Below are 22,563 nucleotides of genomic sequence, written 5' to 3'. Positions count from 1 at the left end.
TGACAGCGAGTTCCTGTGTGACTGGCGCACGCCGTCTCGCTCTCCTCCCTACAGCAGCGGAAAGGCACCACAGCACAGCATGTGTTTATTGCGCTGTCCGTGCTGAAGTGTCAACATTATTTCAGCCATTTGGTTTCTTACTTGTTTCTGACTGAAGAATTATGTTACCGAAAACCCAAATTTGTTTAGGAAAAACATTCCCTATTCCCTCAACCCTTGCTCTCTTTACATAAAACATATAAGCATGGCACGCATGTAACCAATAGGGCCTGACCTATAGCCTATCATAATCACATCAATAAATGGGTTATAACAAACTCCAAACACAGTAACACATGACAGCACAATGGATGTGGAAAAATAAACTCGAAACGAGTGAATGTTTACTGGTTGCTCAGAAGGGAAAGGGGAAGTCAGATCTGTGGAAGACATTGAGTTAGTTGTGGAAACTACTGGAGATCAAGAAAAAAGGAGGGTATAGGAGCAAGCGATGCGCGAGTATTGTGTGCCAAACAGTTGATTACAATATATATTTTTTCAAACCCTTTGGAACAGTGTAAACACTAAATAAATACAGTGCCTCAACAACAAGTGGGACACAATCATGAAGTGGAACGACATTTATTGGATATTTCAAACTTTTTTAACAAATCAAAAACTGAAAAATTGGGTGTGCAAAATTATTCAGCCCCCTTAAGTTAATACTTTGTAGCGCCACCTTTTGCTGCAATTACAGCTGTAAGTCGCTTGGGGTATGTCTCTATCAGTTTTGCACATCGAGAGACTGACATTTTTTCCCATTCCTCCTTGCAAAACAGCTCGAGCTCAGTGAGGTTGGATGGAGAGCATTTGTGAACAGCAGTTTTCAGTTCTTTCCACAGATTCTCGATTGGATTCAGGTCTGGACTTTGACTTGGCCATTCTAACACCTGGATATGTTTATTTTTGAACCATTCCATTGTAGATTTTGCTTTATGTTTTGGATCATTGTCTTGTTGGAAGACAAATCTCCGTCCCAGTCTCAGGTCTTTTGCAGACTCCATCAGGTTTTCTTCCAGAATGGTCCTGTATTTGGCTCCATCCATCTTCCCATCAATTTTAACTATCTTCCCTGTCCCTGCTGAAGAAAAGCAGGCCCAAACCATGATGCTGCCACCACCATGTTTGACAGTGGGGATGGTGTGTTCGGCTGTGTTGCTTTTACGCCAAACATAACGTTTTGCATTGTTGCCAAAAAGTTCAATTTTGGTTTCATCTGACCAGAGCACCTTCTTCCACATGTTTGGTGTGTCTCCCAGGTGGCTTGTGGCAAACTTTAAACAACACTTTTTATGGATATCTTTAAGAAATGGCTTTCTTCTTGCCACTCTTCCATAAAGGCCAGATTTGTGCAATATACGACTGATTGTTGTCCTATGGGCAGAGTCTCCCACCTCAGCTGTAGATCTCTGCAGTTCATCCAGAGTGATCATGGGCCTCTTGGCTGCATCTCTGATCAGTCTTCTCCTTGTATGAGCTGAAAGTTTAGAGGGACGGCCAGGTCTTGGTAGATTTGCAGTGGTCTGATACTCCTTCCATTTCAATATTATCGCTTGCACAGTGCTCCTTGGGATGTTTAAAGCTTGGGAAATATTTTTGTATCCAAATCCGGCTTTAAACTTCTTCACAACAGTATCTCGGACCTGCCTGGTGTGTTCCTTGTTCTTCATGATGCTCTCTGCGCTTTTAACGGACCTCTGAGACTATCACAGTGCAGGTGCATTTATACGGAGACTTGATTACACACAGGTGGATTGTATTTATCATCATTAGTCATTTAGGTCAACATTGGATCATTCAGAGATCCTCACTGAACTTCTGGAGAGAGTTTGCTGCACTGAAAGTAAAGGGGCTGAATAATTTTGCACGCCCAATTTTTCAGTTTTTGATATGTTAAAAAAGTTTGAAATATCCGATAAATGTCGTTCCACTTCATGATTGTGTCCCACTTGTTGTTGATTCTTCACAAAAAAATACAGTTTTATATCTTTATGTTTGAAGCCTGAAATGTGGCAAAAGGTCGCAAAGTTCAAGGGGGCCGAATACTTTCGCAAGGCACTGTAAGTGTACCAGGGAGGCTGTAAAGCCTTTATTACAGCAGACTAAAAACAGTTGCATGCATTTGTGAATTGCGGTTTATTTATTGTTTAGGCAAATTTTTCAAAGCTCCCTTTGTTATTTCATTTTAAAACTAAAATGCTTGATTGAATTTCAAAGCATGAATGTCTCGTGTTCTGTGTGATGGCATGAACGAATGAATGATAGATTGATACAGTAGCCTATATATGGAAATTTAGGCCTAAGTAAGTTATGGTATTAACCTCTCTGCGCACGGAACCTGGTAGCGGGATGAAATTCGACAACATACGGTGATCGCTACATAAAAAGTAATCATTCATGAAAATACAAGTGTCTCACATGTTTCGAAAGCCTAGAATCTTGCTAATCCAACTGCGTTGTCAGATTTAAAAAAGGATTTACTGCGAAAGAATACGATGCGATTATCTGAGGATAGAGCCCCATAAAAAACAACTATTTCAACCAGCACAGGCGTAACAAAATCACAAACTGCAATAAAATAAATTGTTTACCTTTGACGATCTTCCTCTGTTTGCAATCCCAATGCTCATTGTTACACAATGAATGGTCTATTGTTTGATAAAATACATTTTGTGAACAGCTTGTGTTGTGAATTCCGTCTCATTCCATTTTCGACGACACACTCGAGGTAAATACACACACAAAACGTGACTTTTCCAGTCATATACAAAGAGCACTAATGATATCGACATTACTTATTATTATAATGATAATTGTAATAACAATAAGAAGGAGATCAAAAAAAGATTATAGCGTTTTGCTATTGTAATGGTATTGGGTTGCATGGGTTTAATGGTACAATTCCACTAATCACAATTAAAAAAAGTTTTTGCAGAAGATAATCTGTTCTCAGTAACTAAATGTATCCATCTAACAAGCACAAGAGGCGAACAGGAAACTCTACAACACTGACACAATGCACGCTTATCTAACTCAAGGAGGTACATAGCCAAATCAAAATCACCACTGGAACGCAATAGCCTAATATGGACATGACGTGATACTGGAAATTAGGCTATTGAAAACAATACATATGTACAGCTGACTGGAACCATCCAATCGCTCTGAACGGCTGCACAATCCAATCAGTGACCGGATGTGTTTTAATGATGGGTGTAGATGGCTCTATAATAATTATGCCTCTTGCTGTATGTGTACAGTAGGGTGCTGATGGGCGTTTGAGATGTTTCCTAAACAGGAAGAGCAGCAAACAGATGCTGTCAAATCAACACAGCAGCTACTGCTAAAGCAATAAGCGAATAGAGGCGATACAAACAGGACCTGAGAAAGATACGTTTCATCATACATCAGTGCACATCTGAGTGAGTCAGTGAGGAAGGAGGGTCTGTGTGTAAACGGGAGAGCAAGGTCAGGGTCAATCATTGAAAAGTAAATGAAGAAAATTGAGTATTGGAATTTCAGCTTATTTCCTAAATTGACTGACTAGAAATGGAATGGGCCCCGACCCGGCAGGAAAGACATCAATATGAAGTATGGCGGTGAGGTGAGCTGGTGTGGTCTGTAGTGGAGTGAGGTACAGTGCGTTCTTTACCAGCTGTGGGTCGATCTCCTCGACAGATCGACTCTGCACGGCGTTGAGGAGCTCCTCCAATTCGCTGAAGGACAGTTTGCTCAGCTTGAGCTTGTCCATGGCCAGGTGATGGTGTTCACCATGGAACAGCCTCCTCCACAGATTATCCCTGCGACAGTGGCCCATGGCCTGCTCCACGCTCGCCTGGATCTGCCTCCGTGCACAGCCCACCTGGATGGATTTATTTGACTCATTTAAAATACATTCCCTATAATCTCATGTACATGCCACATTGGCAATAACTACGACGTAAATATATCGGTACACTGATTTCTTCAGTTATACTAACATAGTAACCTATTCCTTTTTTTAAAAACAGAAATGAACCTAGTATGAAATAGTAACCTACAGTTTCTTCATCCATGCGAGTACAATGTTACGCATATTAAATAGTTCAAGATTAAAAACACAATTAAGTTCTAGCAGTCCTGGAGAACCCTACCTCCTGATTGAGTAGAGGGAACAGAGGAGAGGGGTAGAGGAGTCCCTGGGCCCCAGACCCAGACCTCCGGCGGCCAGTCAGGGGGTAAAACTCGTTCCCATCGCTGGGGGTAGAGATGGCGGTGTCTGGGGCTGAGGTTGCAGGTGGGGTCTCCTCCCAGAGGTCCGGTTCAGGGTCCCGTGCCCCGCCCAGTTCTGTCCCTCTCTCAGGGGGAACCTTTCCTCCCAGGTCGCGGGCCTCTCGGTGTATCTGGGGAAGCTTTTTGAAGCGCCGCATGTCAGCAGTCAGCCGGGGGAACAGCTCTCGCTGACTGGTCATGATCACGTAGTAACGCAGCCTGAACCATTAAACACACACAGATTGAAAAGACAGACAAGTCACTGTCAATGCAGTGCAATGAACCTCTTACATACACAGAGATATTGGTACAATACACTGCTTCATGTTGTATAACCTACTGTACAGAATACTAACCTACTGTTTTCAATAGCAACCTACTGTACGAAATTGTAACCTACAAAATTGTAGCCTTTCCCCAATTTTCAAAAGAAACCATTTCCACACAGCATTTCAGAGGATTGAAGAAGGGGAAATGGGATACCTAGTCAGTTGCGCAACTGAATGTTATTCAACCAACACGTCTTCCTCATTTAACCCATACCCTCTGAACCAGAGAGGTGCGCGTGGCTGCCTTAAATCGACAACCACGCCATCGGCTCCCATGTTGGGGGTTAACTGCCTTGCTCAAGGACAAAAGAGAGCAACATGGTTTTCACCACATGTATACCCTGGTCTAACCCGTCTGACAAGGAGTAATTACTTCCCCCATCCATTGTGTGATATTTATACAACGGGTGGGTCTAATCACGGATGCTGATTGGTTAAAACCGCATTCCAGACGGTGTCTATTCCACAAGTTAGCACTGGCTAAATCTACGACGTTAAAATGCCCGTTCACTCTGTTCCATCTGACTGCGCAATCCACTGTCTCATCAGCTCAGCCAGGCAATTTATAAACTAGATCTACACTGGACCTCAGCAGATGTCTCTCTCCCTCCGACTGCTCCTCAAATGGAGCGGCATTGTGACACACCAGCAGGGACACGTCAAAATCGTCATGGTGACGCAGGCCTTCCAGGTCCTTGTAAGAGCCCGAGCTGGAGGAGAAGAATAGGTCATGAATAATGTATCTTTTAAAGTCGCAGAGGTGTGTGTGTGTGTGTGTCCATAAACCTACCTGTTCCAAAGCGCCACCAGAGCATACTCATGCAGGTCGGAGCTGGGTGGCGCTCCCTTCTTGCCTTCGCTGGTCATTGCAACCTTGGACATGCGAAGGGGCTTCATGCCATAGGTGCCAGCGTGGTCAGTGATGTAGTTATACAGCTGGTGGGCTGTGATCATCCCCGTAGAGATAGAGAAACTCCCTGACAGACAGACCGGTAGAGAGCATGAGCTCACTGACAGGACATAGGCCTAGATTCAACCCAACACGGATTAGTAACCTGCGCACAGCGACATACTTTCAAAGGCAATTTCCCAGATGTTCACGGAGACCATGCTCACTGTTTAGGCTCAAGCAGAGATCACATGTGAAAGTGAAATCGCAAAGCACAGGTGGTTTATGTTAACCATGTCTTAACCATGTTCCTACTGCTGGGACTCATCTTCGCAGCAGCATCCGGGTCTACTTGTTTAGGTGGGCTGGCTCAGACTCACCCTGGAAGACGTGATTGCGTCCGAATTTGGGGATGTCAGGGTGATGAGCAATGAAGTCCTCCAGGAAGCCGGTCAGCTGGTATCCCTGCCGCAGGGTCATGTGACAGCCCACCAGGTACTGGTGCACCACCCGCAGGTGGAAGTCATAGCTGAACGAGTGCACGTGCATCAGGTCACGCACCTTATCGCACTCCTCTGTGAACAGCATGGAGAGCTGGAGATGAGAGAGAGGGGGGGCGACACAGTGTAGACACTCACTACCGAGTTCATTAAGGGTTGCGGGGATGGGATTGAATGGGATACACCACACAAACACACAGACAGTCAAACGCACACACACGCACGCACGCACACACACAATGGAACCTAGCAATCACCTAGTCCAGAGGAAGAAGATCCCCATGACCTACCCTACCCAGCATCCTTCGCATCCTCAGATCATGACCTTAAACCCCAAACCCCTTTTTTCAAGTCGATACATTCACAAAATCTGAATTCTCCTGGATTAAAATCGAGCCAGCATTGGCAGTATCATATGCACAATTCAATGTTTTATAATAGCGTTTCTAAAGTTAGGCCCAGCGCCTCTCTCGCTCTCTGCATTGCTATCTGTCTAGTGTCTAATAGTTATAGCAGCCCCATTAAACTGTTGTCTACAGCCATTGTCTGTCTGTGTTGTATCCATCCAATCTGTGGCAGCACTTAAAGTGCTCATACTGCAACACTACTCCCAACCCTCCTTTGTGAGAGCCTTTCGTAAGCAACTGTGATATCAATCAACTTCACAATTGTATATCTTATTTAATTAAATCCAACATCAAAGCGGAGGCTTACAAAAGCATTAAATGGCAAAATGCAAATGATTGCGGTGAGAGGCTGGAGCATGCTGTAATTACGACACAATAACAGGAGCTAGGGTTCCGGGAGGGGTGTTCGGAAGGGGAAGGGGTAAATGCTATTACTGCTGCTTTCATCTTGACCCTTTGCCCGGAACAGGTCTTGTCAAATCCAAAGTCAGGGGGAAAAATAACAACACTCCGTTTTCATTTAATGCCAGCACTAGTCGTCTAGATGCATATAGTACATTACACATCAAGATAAAGTGATTTTTCTCTCCTTTTTAAGTCAACGTTAACAGTTGAACCTTTCACCAGCTCTCTGATAAAGTGAACACGTTGAACCTGACTTTGCCATGTTATTTTGTGTTCGGGCAGACACCTTCAAAAAAAAAAAAAGACGGTGTACAGACGGTGGAAGAGATTGAAGGGTAGAAGTAGTAGAGTAATGTCAGAAGTTCGAAACGGGACGGTACAGAGCAGTTTAGTAGTTCAATGGTTCTGTTGGTCAGTGTTCCCCAATTGTAGCTGGAGAGATCTGGAGCCTAATTAACTGGAACCTCTGACCCCCGAGTCCACAGGGCAGCGGAAGCTATTAGGAGTGCAAACGTCCCTTTAGCAGTGCAACCACAGGGACACAATATAACACTGTTTAATTCTGTGAGTGGAGCAACACGTTTATTAGGGACCTTTTATCATCAACAGCGTGGATTCATTTCTCAGGCATTTCATGCATTAATTGCTCAGCCAATCATATCTAAAAAGTAATTTTGGGTAGATTTTTGAAACTTGCTTGTATCTTTAACTTGCGACACACCTTTCAAACTGTTCATATGTGCTAGCAAAGAGGTGAAAGTAATATAACTTAGTTGAAAAGTCCATTTTCGGTATATACACTGCTCAAAAAAATAAAGGGAACACTAAAATAACACATCCTAGATCTGAATGAATGAAATATTCTTATTAAATACTTGTTTCTTTACATAGTTGAATGTGCTGACAACAAAATCACACAAAAATTATCAATGAAAATCAAATTTATCAACCCATGGAGGTCTGGATTTGGAGTCACACTCAAAATTAAAGTGGAAAACCACACTACAGGCTGATCCAACTTTGATGTAATGTCCTTAAAACAAGTCAAAATGAGGCTCAGTAGTGTGTGTGGCCTCCACGTGCCTGTATGACCTCCCTACAACACCTGGGCATGCTCCTGATGAGGTGGCGGATGGTGTCCTGAGGGATCTCCTCCTAGACCTGGACTAAAGCATCCGCCAACTCCTGGACAGTCTGTGGTGCAACGTGGCGTTGGTGGATGGAGCGAGACATGATGTCCCAATGTGCTCAATTGGATTCAGGTTTGGGGAACTGGCGGGCCAGTCCATAGCATCAATGCCTTCCTCTTGCAGGAACTGCTGACACACTCCAGCCACATGAGGTCTAGCATTGTCTTGCATTAGGAGGAACCCAGGGCCGACCGCACCAGCATATGGTCTCACAAGGGGTCTGAGGATCTCATCTCGGTACCTAATGGCAGTCAGGCTACCTCTGGCAAGCACATGGAGGGCTGTGCGGCCCCCCAAAGAAATGCCACCCCACACCATGACTGACCCACCGCCAAACCGGTCATGCTGGAGGATGTTGCAGGCAGCAGAACGTTCTCCACGGCGTCTCCAGACTCTGTCACGTGCTCAGTGTGAACCTGCTTTCATCTGTGAAGAGCACAGGGCGCCAGTGGCGAATTTGCCAATCTTGGTGTTCTCTGGAAAATGCAAAACGTCCTGCATGGTGTTGGGCTGTAAGCACAACCCCCACCTGTGGACGTCGGGCCCTCATACCACCCTCATGGAGTCTGTTTCTGACCGTTTGAGCAGACACATGCACATCTGTGGCCTGCTGGAGGTCATTTTGCAGGGCTCTGGCAGTGCTCCTCCTTGCACAAAGGCGGATGTAGCGGTCCTGCTCCTGGGTTGTTGCCCTCCTAAGGCCTCCTCCACGTCTCCTGATGTACTGGCCTGTCTCCTGGTAGTGCCTCCATGCTCTGGACACTACGCTGACAGACACAACAAACCTTCTTGCCACAGCTCGCATTGATGCACCATCCTGGATGAGCTGCACTACCTGAGCCACTTGTGTGGGTTGTAGACTCTGTCTCATGCTACCACTAGAGTGAAAGCACTGCCAGCATTCAAAGTGACCAAAACATCAGCCAGGAAGCATAGGAACTGAGAAGTGGTCTGTGGTTACCACCTGCAGAACCACTCCTTTATTAGGGGTGTCTTGCTAATTGCCTATAATTACCACCTGTTGTCTATTCCATTTGCACAACAGCATGTGAAATGTATTGTCAATCAGTGTTGCTTCCTAAGTGGACAGTTTGATTTCACAGAAGTGTGATAGACTTGGAGTTACATTGTGTTGTTTAAGTGTTCCCTTTATTTTTTTGGGCAGTGTATATCAAAGCTATTTTTTAATAGAAAGAGACACTTTACATTACAACGACAGAGGATGACAGTGGATTAGTGATGCAAAAAAAACAGATACCGAGAGGATTCTTAATTATCGGGGCCAGCCAGGAAGCAGAGAAATCACATAAGAGTTGATTGGAGCAGAGAAAGAGCGAAATGGAAGGCAGGGCCAGACAGGGACATGATTCGAGCCCATCAGAAGGCTGGAAGAAGAAGATCCTTGGACCTTGGACCGATGGGTCACCAACCCGCAAGACCCCACACCAGGTGACATGAAGTTTCAACTACTAAATGTGCTAAAAGAAATCACAAACAGATGCTTGAAGACTTCATGGAAGTCAGAAGATTGCTCAGTCCAGATTTCAGCTGCACAAAAAAAAAGACACAAGGACAGACAGTAACAGTAGGCATTCTGCAGAACAAGCAGCATTTAGGCTAGTTTATTCACCAGCTGCATGACAAACACAGACTGATACAGAAGTAACTCGGAGGGAGGGGCAAAATGACCCACAGAGACAGTGAATCACAGCACAGCATCGCCCAGGCCTGTTTGCCCCAGCAGTGAGATGTAGATTGAGACAGGAGTCAGGCAACCCCAAAGACAACAGGGTCTAGAGGACTGAGATAAACCCAAGAGTCACAACTGAACAGACACGTAGGGAAGTCGAAAGCTCCACCAGGCTGCACTGATGATTGAATCTATTCTATCAGACAGATGAAGCCATCACAAGAGAGAGAGAGAGAGAGTGACACAGAGAGAGAGAGACACACAGAGAGAGAGAGAGAGAGAGAGAGACAGAGACACAGAGAGAGAGAGAAAGAGAGAGACACAGAGAGAGAGAGAAAGAGAGAGAGAGAGCGAGAGAGAGAGAGCGAGAGAGAGACAGAGACACAGAGAGAGAGAGAGACAGAATGGGAGAGAGAGAGAGAGACAGAATGGGAGAGAGAGACAGAGAGAGAGAGAGAGACACACAGAGAGAGAGAGACAGAGAGAGAGACAGAGAGACACACAGAGACAGAGAGCGAGAGAGAGAGAGACACACAGAGAGCGAGAGCGAGAGAGAGCGAGAGAGAGCGAGAGAGAGCGAGAGAGAGTGAGAAAGAGACACACAGCGAGAGAGAGAGAGAGAGAGAGAGAGAGAGAGAGAGAGAGAGAGAGAGAGAGAGAGAGAGACAGACACGGAGAGAAAAATAGCACAACAGGGAAAGGGAAAGAGAGAGGAAGAAAGGGTTAAAGAAAGAGGGATACTGTAGATTCAGAGAGAGAGAGAGACAGAGAGGCCGAGAGATCAGGGGCCTTGGCAGCAAGCAGAGGGAAGAGGAGGGGGTGGAGCCTGATTGGTGGAAGACACCCCGCCCCTAAGGGTTCTGGGACATACCGCAGAGTCAGAGACCGGTGTGGCGTCAGGGAACGGCTTGAGACGAAGAGGTTTGGTGAGGAGGGAGCCCTGATGGAGAGAGGATATGAGATGGGACGAGACAGACACAGAAACATACACACACAAAAGGAAAAGAAATGGACAGAGAACAAGACAGACAGAAACACAAACAGAGCAAAATACACATACAAAAGACAACCGTCACAATACTGAGATGTATTACACATGCAAAGACAAATACAAACAAATGTGCTGCTACACACTCACATTAATATGATTACAGTGACATGGAAGAGAGAGGCGACAAGAGATGACACATTAGTGGGTGTGTGTGAGCGCCAAGCACGAGCAGGCCAGACAGGCCACAAATACAACGGTCAACACTGATGGGAACTGAGGGTGACTGGTGACAGCGTCCAATTATAAACCACACAGACACATACAAAAGGCAAACACAGCTGCCCAATGAATCTCTCACTCATCCACTCCAGTGCTGAACTCACACGTCGGCCACCCTGCTATGCACCGAGACTCTGGAACCACGACGGCTCTTCACACACTATTTACCCCCCTCTCTCTTTGTTTACTCAGACTAACGTGCATCACTTTGAGCCATACAGTAACACTAGTCTGGAGAGAGAACGGCGTGGAGGACATTGACACACGGTCCTCTGTCTGAATCACATTAAATAACAGTCAACTCACGACCTGAAAACTGATCAGTCACGAGAAGGATAGATAGAGCGAGGGAAGAGAGAAAAAGAGCTTTTCACAAAAGCCTTTACACAGGAGATCCAGTCAGTCTGTACTTGGCATGCCGTGCCGAGCTGAGCAGAGCCAGTAGTCTCGTACATAAAGTCCAGAACAGACCTACCCCTGCTAAGTCCATCTCCATATCTCCCTAGTCCACAGACACGACAGTCCATTAGCTCTGTTTAGAGTAGGCGGGCTGCTGCAGTCGCGAGACACACACTCCACCCTGCCCATTAGTTTACACGGCAAAGCAATTACCAGTCTGAAATATACTGGTTATATTTGAGCACCGGAATATTTCTGAGATCAGAATACCATACACGGCAGGCAATCACGATGAAGAGTTTAATAAAAGAGCAGAAAATTATATTTTGCGAAGTGAGTTCACTAATTTATTTCAGTTTGACTTAAAAAAAGGAAATGGAGGACAGGACTGTTTTAAATCCCCTCTCTTGTTAATATAGTTGTAGGTCATTTCAACAACATAAATGCTTCACAGAGTTTCCCACTGTGGTTTTAGTAATACACCAGTCCATCATTTCATAGCTTCCGGGCTTTGAGCACACACATTTAGAAACAAACAAACAAACGTAAAAAAAAAAAAAAAAAAACTTCAGATGTCTTAATAGTCGTAGATGGCCAGCTGCTGGAGAGAGGCACCTGTTGGGGCTTTCCCTCACTACCAACAGAGAGACATCTGGAGAGGCTCAGCAAACACACAGCAGTCATTTAAACACCTTTACATTGAATTACACCGAGAGCAAAATCTGGATACACTCCAGCTTTATAAACAGAGGGAGGGAGAGCGGGAAAGAGAGAGAGTGGGAGAGAGAGGAAGGAAGAGAGTGAACCAGAGTCAACTGTGAGTCCTAGGAGATAGATAAAAGGAAGGAGGAACAGAGGGGGGAGGGTTGAGCGAGGGAAGGAGGGAGGGCGAGAAAGAGGGAGGGAGGGAGGGAGGGAGGGAGAGAGAAAGAGGGAGGGAGGGAGGGAGGGAGGGAGGGAGGGAGGGAGAAAGAGGGAGGGAGAGAGAAAGAGGGAGGGAGAGAGAAAGAGGGAGGGAGGGAGAGAGAAAGAGGGAGGGAGGGAGAGAGAAAGAGGGAGGGAGGGAAGAGAGAAAGAGGGAGGGAGGGAAGAGAGAAAGAGGGAGGGAGGGAGGGAGAAAGAGGGAGGGAGGGAGGGAGAGAGAAAGAGGGAGGGAGGGAGGGAGGGAGGGAGGGAGAAAGAGGGAGGGAGGGAGAGAGAAAGAGGGAGGGAGGGAGGGAGGGAGAAAGAGGGAGGGAGGGAGGGAGTGAGAAAGAGGGAGGGAGGGAGGGAGTGAGGGAGGGAGTGAGGGAGTGAGGGAGTGAGGGAGGGAGGGAGGGAGGGAGGGAGGGAGGGAGGGAGGGAGGGAGGGAGAAAGAGGGAGGGAGGGAGAGAGAAAGAGGGAGGGAGGGAGAGAAAAAGAGGGAGGGAGGGAGGGAGAGAGAGAGGGAGAGAGAAAGAGGGAGGGAGAGAGAAAGAGGGAGGGAGAGAGAAAGAGGGAGGGAGAGAGAAAGAGGGAGGGAGGGAGAAAGAGGGAGGGAGGGAGAGAGAGAAGGACTCACATGAATCACACCATAGCCTGTAGGGGTATAACTGTCCACCAAACCTACGGTTCGGTAAGTATTGCGGTTTTGCGTCATGGTTCGGTTGAGTTTTGGTACACTGGAAAAATGTAATGCCATTCACAATGTTCATTCAGCATTCACAATGTTCCTTGCATTGTCTATTGTGACCGGATTGTTATGCTGGGCCTCTCAAGTTTCCACTCTGATGCTGCGTTTGAAACCATGTGGGAGGTGGAATTTACCAGTTCTGAAGTCGTAAATACCAGTTGGATTCATTCATGTGATTTGAACTCATTGAGAAATGGCGATTGGCTAATGGCCAACAAGCTGCAAACTATAAATTAAAAGTACAGCTATCATGCTTGTAAAAAACAAAACAAAAAAACAAACACATTAATACATTGCTTTTTATAAATAATGTTTTGTAGTTGCATTTAACTGATGAAAATGCTGTTATAGAGAAGTGGGTGCTAAAGGAAGATAAATGAGTTTCCCACTAGTAATTACCAGTTTGAGGGCCGTTCAATTGGGTTTTTCCCAGTCGTATGCTGTAAATCCCCACTTCCCACTTGGATGCGAACGCACCCCAACACTGCTTCGTTCAGTGCCAGATGCGTACTAAGGGGTGTGTGTCTGTAGCAAGGTACATCTCCCACTCCGGGGTAATCTGATGGGCTCTCACTGTGAAATTCATAAAAAACTTTGGCTGGCTTATATAGCGTGTGTAATACTTGTTTGCTGAAATGGGTGCAAAAAGAATGCTTAGTAACGTGTCTCGGGCATTCTCACAAGGCGCTGAAACCCCCTATTCTCAACCACCGAGAATGGGCGCATATCCGCGGCTATAAACAAAAAAACGTCAAAAATATCGCTCTTATAATTGATTTGGCCCAGTCAGAATCAGCTGCCGAGGGCTGCTTGAATGCAGAGGGGAGAAGATGTTATTTCTTGCTCTGGTATACCGGTGTGATGTCGGCATAAACGTGTCAACATATTTGAGGCGTTTGCAGATGCATAGCCTGTTCTCGTTGAGCGCGGCGACATACGGTTAACGTTTTAGCCACAACTCTGTCCATCGCCGCCGTGATCTACCCGGGAAGCCAAAATGTTGCCAAACTGAAGATTGAAACAGTGATGGAGGAGCCCCCCCCCACCACTCACCATCGTACAGAACTAGTCCCCGGTTGCCCCTCACAAAAAGACAGTATGAAATGCGCCAATTAAGATATATATATTTTTTAAAGAGGCAGCCGTACAACACAGTGCAGGCATAGACTATAGGCCTCCTAATAAGTGTACCATTCGACCCCTAATAGGCAGGGGGGGGTATAAAGTCATGACGATGATTCCAGAGATGTGAAATCAAGCCGTTTACAAGATCTCATCTCACACTCCCTCCCTCTCTATTCATCCCCCTTTACCCAGCCTCAGGCGGACCTAGAGTCTGGCTAATTTGGCCCTGGCTCTGTGGTCTAACTCACAGCACCAGCGATAAGAGACGCCGTCGCGATGTTACCTGAGAGTTGACGGTCTGTCCCATGGGGATGCGGGAACACTCCAGAGCATACTGCTTCACACAGAAGTAGCAACCCTGAGAGAAAGAGAGAAAGACAAGACAATTATAGAGGGAGAGAGCGAAAGACAAGGGGAGAAGGAGAGAGAGATTTTAAAGTGCATATTGTGTGGTGTGGTTACAATGACGACAACAGTTCTAAACTCATCTCATGACACTGTGAGAAGGGAGGGGGGTGTAATATGGAGTGACAGAGAAAGGGCTAGAGGGAGAGAGAGACGGAGAGAGAGGTGGAGAGAGAGAGAGGTGGAGGTTTAATATATAGAGAGGGGGGGAGGAGGTCTGTAGGCAGCAGTCTCACCTGGAAGGCCAGCTCCATCAGTACGATGCCCCCTGGGAGCGCCCTCTGGAGGTGGTACGCAGTGGTGCCTGACCCTGTGCTCTGCAGAGAAATACAACAGTATCTCAAGAGTTGATGGGGGTGATGATGGAGGGAATTTTGTATATGTGTGTGTGTGAGTGAGTGAGTGAGTGAGTGAGTATATCCCGGTATGCCTTTCAGTCACGAAAAGTGTGTGTGAGTGTGTGAATAGCCTCATCTCTTGCATCACCACTACTTACCTTTGGGCTGTCCTCACTCCTGGCCTTGTTATAGGAGAAGGACTGCCTCTCTGACGAGAGTGAGCTGAGCATGGCTGCCCGGGCCCTGGCGATGCTGCAGGGAGAAGCGGAGGGAGAGACAAGCAGGGTTAGGGGTGAGGCAGAGCTGGAGAGACCAAAGAGGGAGAGAGTGTGTGTGTGTGTGTGTGTGTGTGTGTGCATTCTCCTTTAAGCAGGGGTCCCAGAGACTGGCAACACAAAAGAGTGAATCACCCAGTCCTGGGCCAGAGGATGACAGAGACCGAGAGAAGCAGAAACAGCATCTGCCCAGTGGCTGCTACAGTTATATCACATCTGTGGCCAGAGGGATGTGGCTATTGGGGCTAGGATGTGATCACAACACATCTGATGACTAATGGATGAATGAACACTGCTCACAGTTCGGCTCACTGTCACAGAGAGGATTGTGGGAGGGAAACTCAGAGGAAGAGGACATTTGCCCTGAGTTTTATTGCGTTTTTATTGTGAGAGATCGGGTGAGTTAGATATCCAATGTATTCATTACACATGGTAAATAAACTTGAGCTAGTATGGTGCAGAAAGATTGTTTGATTATATATATATATGTGTATAGCGATTTGAGTACCACTGGGCTCCCACTGAGACAAGACGTACCTGCGTGCGGGGGACTGTGGCCGGACCTGGACCAGGATGAAGCCCATACTCTGAAGGTACTGGACATACTGCTGGAGGAAGGTGTTAGAGATGTCCTGCAGCCAGGGCTCCTCTCTCAGCCGGCTAGGCAGCATATCAGCTGAGTCCGTACTGTAGCTACGGTCCCTGCCAGACGCCGTGGAGTCACTGGAGCAGTGGCGCTTCTGAAGAGGGGGAGGAGAAGAGAGGGGAGAGGGGGAGGAGAAGAGAGGGGAGAGGGGGAGGAGAAGAGAGGGGGAGGAGGAGGGAATAGGGGGAGCGGAGGGGCGAAAATAGAGGTTTCTGGTTGAAAGATTTCAGTGGTTTCTGGTTGAAAGATTGTTGGATGATTGCTGCTTGTTCCCTCCTGTTCTCAGAAATTCCCCAAGTTTGGGATGGTTTCCAAGATGTTATAACTAAAAGGGCATCTTTCAAAAGTAAGAAAGAAGTGAAAAAACACATGAGGAGTGTGTTGGAGTTAGGCCCCAAGGGAAAGCAGCCATGGTTGCTGTACCTTGACCTGTTGAGGTTGGACAATCTGCTCCTCTTGGATCTGCTTCCTGAACACGGGGTCAAAGAGCAGAGGGGTGGCGCAGTAGTGCACTAGCCTGGACGACTGCTTCAGAGTGTCCAAGTCCACCACCTGTGGAAAGTAAGGAAACATCTCTTTGTGGTCCTTCGAGTCGGATGTGAATTCTTCCTAGTATATATACCAAAAGCCCCAGAATGTTAATACACGCACGCGCACACACACGACAGATCCTGAGTGGCGCAGCGGTCTAGGGGCGCCACTACAGATCCGGGTTCGATCACAACTGGATGTCATCGGGAGTCCCATGGGGCGGCGCAGCGTGGTCCGGGTCAGGGGAGGGTAAGGTCCGGGGGGTAGACAGTCAATGTAAATAAGAATGGGTTCTTATTTATTTGAATGATTTTTTATTTTTTTTACAATACACACACAGCCCACTACCCACCGTCACAACCACTGAGATCAACGTCCGGTTTTTCTAATGACACAATAAATACAGTCTAATAAACGTTACGCCAACAATGCGGCTAGTGGGCGTAGTACAGAGGAATCTGACTGGTTAAACGTTACGGCTCATCTTATTCAGTCATATATTTGTTGCCTTCTTATAAATCACTCCCATTGACACGTCTATCATCTATCTTCCCAGTGCAGCCTGAAGATGGAGATGAAGATAGGACTGTGTGTGTGTGTGTGTGTGTGTGTGTGTCTGCGCGTATCAGGAAGGAGACAGGAAGACAGTCACACACATATAGGAGGGAAGGGGAGACAGACAGAAGACAACACCGTCTGTTGAGCTGATGTGATCTCCTCTCATATCTAATCCATCATGTCAGTGATAGAGCTGGGAATCCACGGGCAGGCCGGCAGGCAGATCTGAGGAGACCTAAAGGGCCAGTGAAGGGAGATGGGTCCCCCACTGTGGATGGACCAAGTCAGACAGCCAGCCAGCCATCTGACTGGGCAGTAATGGATGAGCCTGCTCTGGTGAGAGGTAACTTACTGAGAGAAGGAGTAGGAGCACACACAGGGAACACAGACAATGTCATCACCAGGAACTAGCTCTATAGACAAGAGTCTAATTGGGACTGACTACTGGTGGTGTTTGTGGTGTTGCTGTTTATACTGTAGCCAACAGTTATTCACACTGTTGTTTTCATCCATCCACCTTTCATGATGAAGGTAGCTGGGGGAAAACACCTGCACCACATTGCTTTTTTTGTGAAATGAGTGTTTCAGAAACATGAATGAATGTCAACACACACTTGATTTTTTTTCCATTGATACGGTACGCTGCGCCGGTGTGTTCCAGAGAGTCCGTGACGATGACGTAATGTTGGGTAACAATTAATTGTCACGCAAAATGACCACGGCATTGTCATAATTGTAATGCGTCTTCGAAAATTCGCTGCGATTTACCTAATGAAGACAACTAAGCCTCTCTTCCTAGCCGTGCTGTTCTGCTCTTAAAACTTTACCCTATTCATGTCAAAAACGTAAGTCTATCTAATTGAATATAAAGCTAAATCCCCCCTTCACCTAAAATGTATTAAGACGATTATCACATATTTTTTTTGTTACAGGTAATTGTCCATAATTGTCGTGATTATATGATTATTGCGCCAGCCCTTAGCCGCCTGTCAAGATCTTGCAGTGCCTCTGATGAAAGCACTGGTGGGCTTGTGCTCGGGAGTCCCAGGACACCTAAAATAATGCAACAATAATCCTACAACAATGCTTGCTAGAATATCAACTTAAGAGTTACTCGTCTCTCGTTAAGAGCTGCTCAAATGCTCCAGCTTGCAAACTTTGGAAATGAGTTGCACTATCGAAAATGGGGACTACTTCAAAATAATCTAGTATTTATTTCTCCGTGCCAAAGTCCCAGAATACTAAAACATGGCAATACCGGTAGTTAAATATACATCAATTAGCTACAGTGCATTAAAAAAAAAGTTCAGACAACCATTTGCGCCCACATGCAAATGTGTGTAAATGTATTTGAGATGGAGAGCCGCTGTGTGCGTAACCTGCCAGCACCCGTGAACTCAACGCATTTGCAAGACACACTACATGACCGAGAGTATGAGGACATTTCCACTTCGCAATAACAGCACTTACAGTTGACCCTGGGCAGCTCTAGCAGGGCAGAAATTTAACATGCTGACCTGTTGGAAAGGTGGTATCGTATGACGGTGCCACACTGAAAGTCACTGAGCCCTTCAGTAAGACCATTCTACTGCCAATGTTTGTCTATGGAGATTGCATGGCTGTGTGCTCGATTGTATACACCAGTCAGCAACGGGTGTTGCTGAAGTAGCAGAATCCACTAATTTGAAGGGGTGTCCACATACTTTGGAATATATAGTGTAGATAGCGCCGATTGTCAGACAGAGGGGAGCTGATATTTCTCCTCAGCAGAGTCATTTACGGTGCTGCGTGTGCGTGTTTGTGTCCATTGGCGTTTCATGGGGAGGGAAATGGCTAAAATGGAGGGTCCTGCGTGGCTCAGTTGGTAAAAGCATGGCGCTTGAGACGCCAGGGCTGTGTGTGCCGACTCCCACGAGACATGAGTAAGAAAAATGAATGAAAATGTACACCCTCACCGCTCTAAGTTACTCTGGATAAGAGCGTCTGCTAAACGACTCAAGTGTCAAATGTGACGGAACATGGTTGCGGTAGATCGGTACTTACAGAGATGGGCATGTTGGACTGAGCTGACCTCTGCTGCCAAGTCACAAACAGGTTCTCAATCTTCATCTGCTTCTCCATCTCTGTCAAATTGGAGATAAATCCACACAAAACACTCGTTGGTCACACAGCCCCGCGGCGGGTCCAGAATGGCACCCTAAATCCCTTTAGTGCACTACCCATAGGGCTCTGGTCAAATGTAGTGCACTATAAAGGGGAATAGGGTGCCATTACTATAGGCAATAGGGCAGCCTTACAGTTCCCAGGGTCATGTAGCCATCCCTCAGAGCTAAAAGCCATCTGCCTGTCTCTGTTAGGGCCAAGAACTAACCATCGCCCTCTCCTCAATCAGCCTAGCTGTCTACTTCATCTTTGCTCCTGTCTGCCTGGCTGCTGGATGGACTGGTGTGGCTCACATTGTATCAAACAAACATAACTACAGAATCCTGTACTCTAACCCCCCCCCCCCCCCCATTAAACCTTTTACAACACATTAACATCGGTTGTGTTATAAAAAAAAATGCTTTAAATATCCACTTCATTCTCAACCTAAGTAATATTGCATTAGTTAAACTGTAGGAAAGTAGATGGCACAGTGTGTATTAGTTATATGGCGAAGGTGGGTGAGGAGCGGAGTGACCATATCTGACCATTAAATCTTAAATATAAACCTTACATTATCTTAGAACATATACAGTGTTTATACACATCATTGGGCCCATATCTGACCTCTCCTCTCTGCAGCCTTGACCTCTAGTAGCTGGGCCCCGTGCCGAGCCACCACGTCGGCCCCGTCCTGAGCGCTGGCCAGGGGGCGGCCCATCCCGATGTCCCGGAGGGCTTCGTCAAAGGGCACCAGCTCTGAGGGGAAGTGGAGGGGGGCCAGGGAGCGGACGGAGCTAGCCAGCTTGCTCTGGTCCTTGCTGGGTACGGGGGGCACTGGGCTCCTCAGCAGGGCATCAGCCTCCAAGGTTGGGTTCAGGAACGGGTTGGGCTCCTGGAGAGAAGAAGAAGATGAGTCAGAGCGAGAGAGATTGAGAGAGGAAGAGAGGGAGAGAGAGGAAGCAGGGGATGATGAGAGGGGGAGCAAGAGATATAAAGGGGAGAGAGAAAGTAGATGATAGGAGGGAGCGAGAGAGATGAATCGAGAGAGGGAACAGAGAAAGAGTCAAATAAGGAGGAGAATAGAGGGGGAGCGAGAGAGAGATGGAGAGAGACGAAGAAGAAGATGAGAGGCAGAATGAGAGCGATGGAGTGAGTGAGAAGGAGGCGTAGAAGCTGTGAGGCGCTCTCCAAGTTATTGAACTTTCTGGTATATGAACATGCCACGACAATGATTATGCTATTAAATACACATGAACGCGGTGCCTGAAACAAGCCTAAACCATGGGTTGTTATCAACAATAAAAAAATGCAACTCATATCTGACAAATCTGAATTCCAACTCCAAATTCCACTGTGTAAAAAACAAACTAACAGGACACAAGTTATACACACACATTTTTAGATTAACCTAAAAAGGTAGAAACCTATCCCGTAAACATCAAAATGTACAGAGCAACTCTGGTAGGGCTGAAACCATGATCTAGTTGATATGCCTAACAGAACTAGGACAGAGCCCTTGACTCAAACTGTGTCAGGGATTGGTGAAGCTCTAGAGATGGCACAGAGACTCATGGACAGCATGTCCTGACTGACACTGCACAGCCAATATGTCCATACCCCCCCTCTCCCCTCTGCTCAGGGGAACTTTTGCGCAAGTTAGCGCAACGGAGCAGCTTAACGGCTGCTGGGCAGGACCAAGGCAACGGACGAGGAAGAGGAGGGCCCAGATGCCCCAGGGTGGCAGAACCCTCTGTCCAGTGTCTGTCTTGTGCCCGCAGGGCAAGGGGGGGAGGGTTGAACTGGGCACTGGTGCCCACTGTGCTCCTCATCAGGACAGTGACAGATGACAGTCTGCGGGGGCAAATTTTCCGTCGCTCTGATTCTGCCTTCTGTCAGCATTCGTTAGTGGAGAGGCGATTAAGAGTGAGGGCATCGAGGGAGAAACAGGAGAAAGTTTGGGAGATTTTCTTTTCCTTTTAATTTGACATTTTTGCACTCCAATCGGTTGTTGCGCGGTGGCAAAATGTTAGAAGGATGTTTAAATCACATGAGCCCCCCACCCCCCCCCCAAAAAGTGTTGTAAAACAAAATGCAGTGTGTGTATCCTCTTATGTTCCCAGTAAAAAGAAAAGTATTGTAAAACAAAATGCAGTGTGTGTATCCTCTTATGTTCCCAGTAAAAAGAAAAGTGTTGTAAAACAAAATGCAGTGTGTGTATCCTCTTATGTTCCCAGTAAAAAGAAAAGTGTTGTAAAACAAAATGCAGTGTGTGTATCCTCTTATGTTCCCAGTAAAAAGAAAAGTGTTGTAAAACAAAATGCAGTGTGTGTATCCTCTTATGTTCCCAGTAAAAAGAAAAGTGTTGTAAAACAAAATGCAGTGTGTGTATCCTCTTATGTTCCCAGTAAAAAGAAAAGTGTTGTAAAACAAAATGCAGTGTGTGTATCCTCTTATGTTCCCAGTAAAAAGAAAAGTGTTGTAAAACAAAATGCAGTGTGTGTATCCTCTTATGTTCCCAGTAAAAAGAAAAGTGTTGTAAAACAAAATGCAGTGTGTGTATCCTCTTATGTTCCCAGTAAAAAGAAAAGTGTTGTAAAACAAAATGCAGTGTGTGTATCCTCTTATGTTCCCAGTAAAAAGAAGTGTTGTAAAACAAAATGCAGTGTGTGTATCCTCTTATGTTCCCAGTAAAAAGAAAAGTGTTGTAAAACAAAATGCAGTGTGTGTATCCTCTTATGTTCCCAGTAAAAAGAAAAGTGTTGTAAAACAAAATGCAGTGTGTGTATCCTCTTATGTTCCCAGTAAAAAGAAAAGTGTTGTAAAACAAAATGCAGTGTGTGTATCCTCTTCCCAGTAAAAAAAAAGCGGCAGAGCAAAACTGTTTCTATGACAGATTAAATACAGAATGTTATTTTTGCAAAATCATCTCAAAGCCCTAAAAAATACGTCTCGCCTTTCTTCCGTCTCCTGTGTATCGGCACTCGTGCAGACTGCTCAGAAATGATAGGCATTCTTTGTTTTTGACCCCAGAGCTACGGAACTAAAAACACGGGGCTGTGAAGTCAGAGAGCTGAGTGATTCTCTTCACTGCAGTCCCAAATGGCATCCCATTCCCTACAGAGCACCTGGTCAAAAGCAGTGCAATAACAAGGGGAATAGGGTGAGAATTAGCACACAGCCATTCTCTCTGCTCCTCTCCTCGCGCATATCAAAAGGAGTGAGAGATACAAGGACGCTGACGAGAACGTTGACTGAAAAGGAGAAGCAAAAGAAGAGGAACAGGAGGAATGAGGAAGGGAGGCCTCGGTGCCGACATGTCATACCAAGGTAGGGAGGAAGAGGGAGGGATGATCAGAGAGGGGGAAGAAAACTAGGTCATGTTGATGTTCCGTATTAAAAGACCAAGGAGAATCTACAGAGTACACCAAATGGGGCGTGTGCCAAATGTCGTGCTCTACTCTTGACCAGGGCCCAATAGGGCTCCGATCAAAACAAGCGCAATAGGAATATTAAAACTGC

The 22,563-nt window shown here is 46.3% G+C and overlaps 1 protein-coding gene across 7 annotated transcripts in view; it reads right to left on the bottom strand.

Moving 5' to 3' along the window:
• The window catches only part of LOC110521731 (KICSTOR complex protein SZT2), a 106,324-nt gene that overhangs the window by 7,714 nt on the left and 76,047 nt on the right, over positions 1–22,563 (bottom strand). For 5 of the 7 annotated variants that reach the window (XM_036969010.1, XM_036969011.1, XM_036969013.1 and 2 more), the window contains 13 exons: positions 19,669–19,936; positions 18,943–19,022; positions 16,234–16,362; positions 15,702–15,904; positions 15,048–15,141; positions 14,788–14,868; positions 14,430–14,504; positions 10,572–10,640; positions 5,889–6,102; positions 5,410–5,596; positions 5,207–5,329; positions 4,173–4,509; positions 3,692–3,901 (listed from right to left, as the gene is read on the bottom strand). In XM_036969010.1, coding sequence (XP_036824905.1) covers positions 3,692–3,901; positions 4,173–4,509; positions 5,207–5,329; positions 5,410–5,596; positions 5,889–6,102; positions 10,572–10,640; positions 14,430–14,504; positions 14,788–14,868; positions 15,048–15,141; positions 15,702–15,904; positions 16,234–16,362; positions 18,943–19,022; positions 19,669–19,936 — 2,070 coding nt within the window. The remainder of the gene's footprint in view (positions 1–3,691; positions 3,902–4,172; positions 4,510–5,206; positions 5,330–5,409; positions 5,597–5,888; positions 6,103–10,571; positions 10,641–14,429; positions 14,505–14,787; positions 14,869–15,047; positions 15,142–15,701; positions 15,905–16,233; positions 16,363–18,942; positions 19,023–19,668; positions 19,937–22,563) is intronic. The other 2 variants (XM_036969016.1, XM_036969017.1) reach the window with 1 other exon arrangement.

This window comes from Oncorhynchus mykiss, chromosome 30 (genome assembly GCF_013265735.2).
Source record: "Oncorhynchus mykiss isolate Arlee chromosome 30, USDA_OmykA_1.1, whole genome shotgun sequence".
NCBI lineage: Eukaryota > Metazoa > Chordata > Actinopteri > Salmoniformes > Salmonidae > Oncorhynchus > Oncorhynchus mykiss.
The sequence above is the reverse complement of the archived record's forward strand: the minus strand, read 5'-3'. Positions and strand labels throughout refer to the sequence as shown.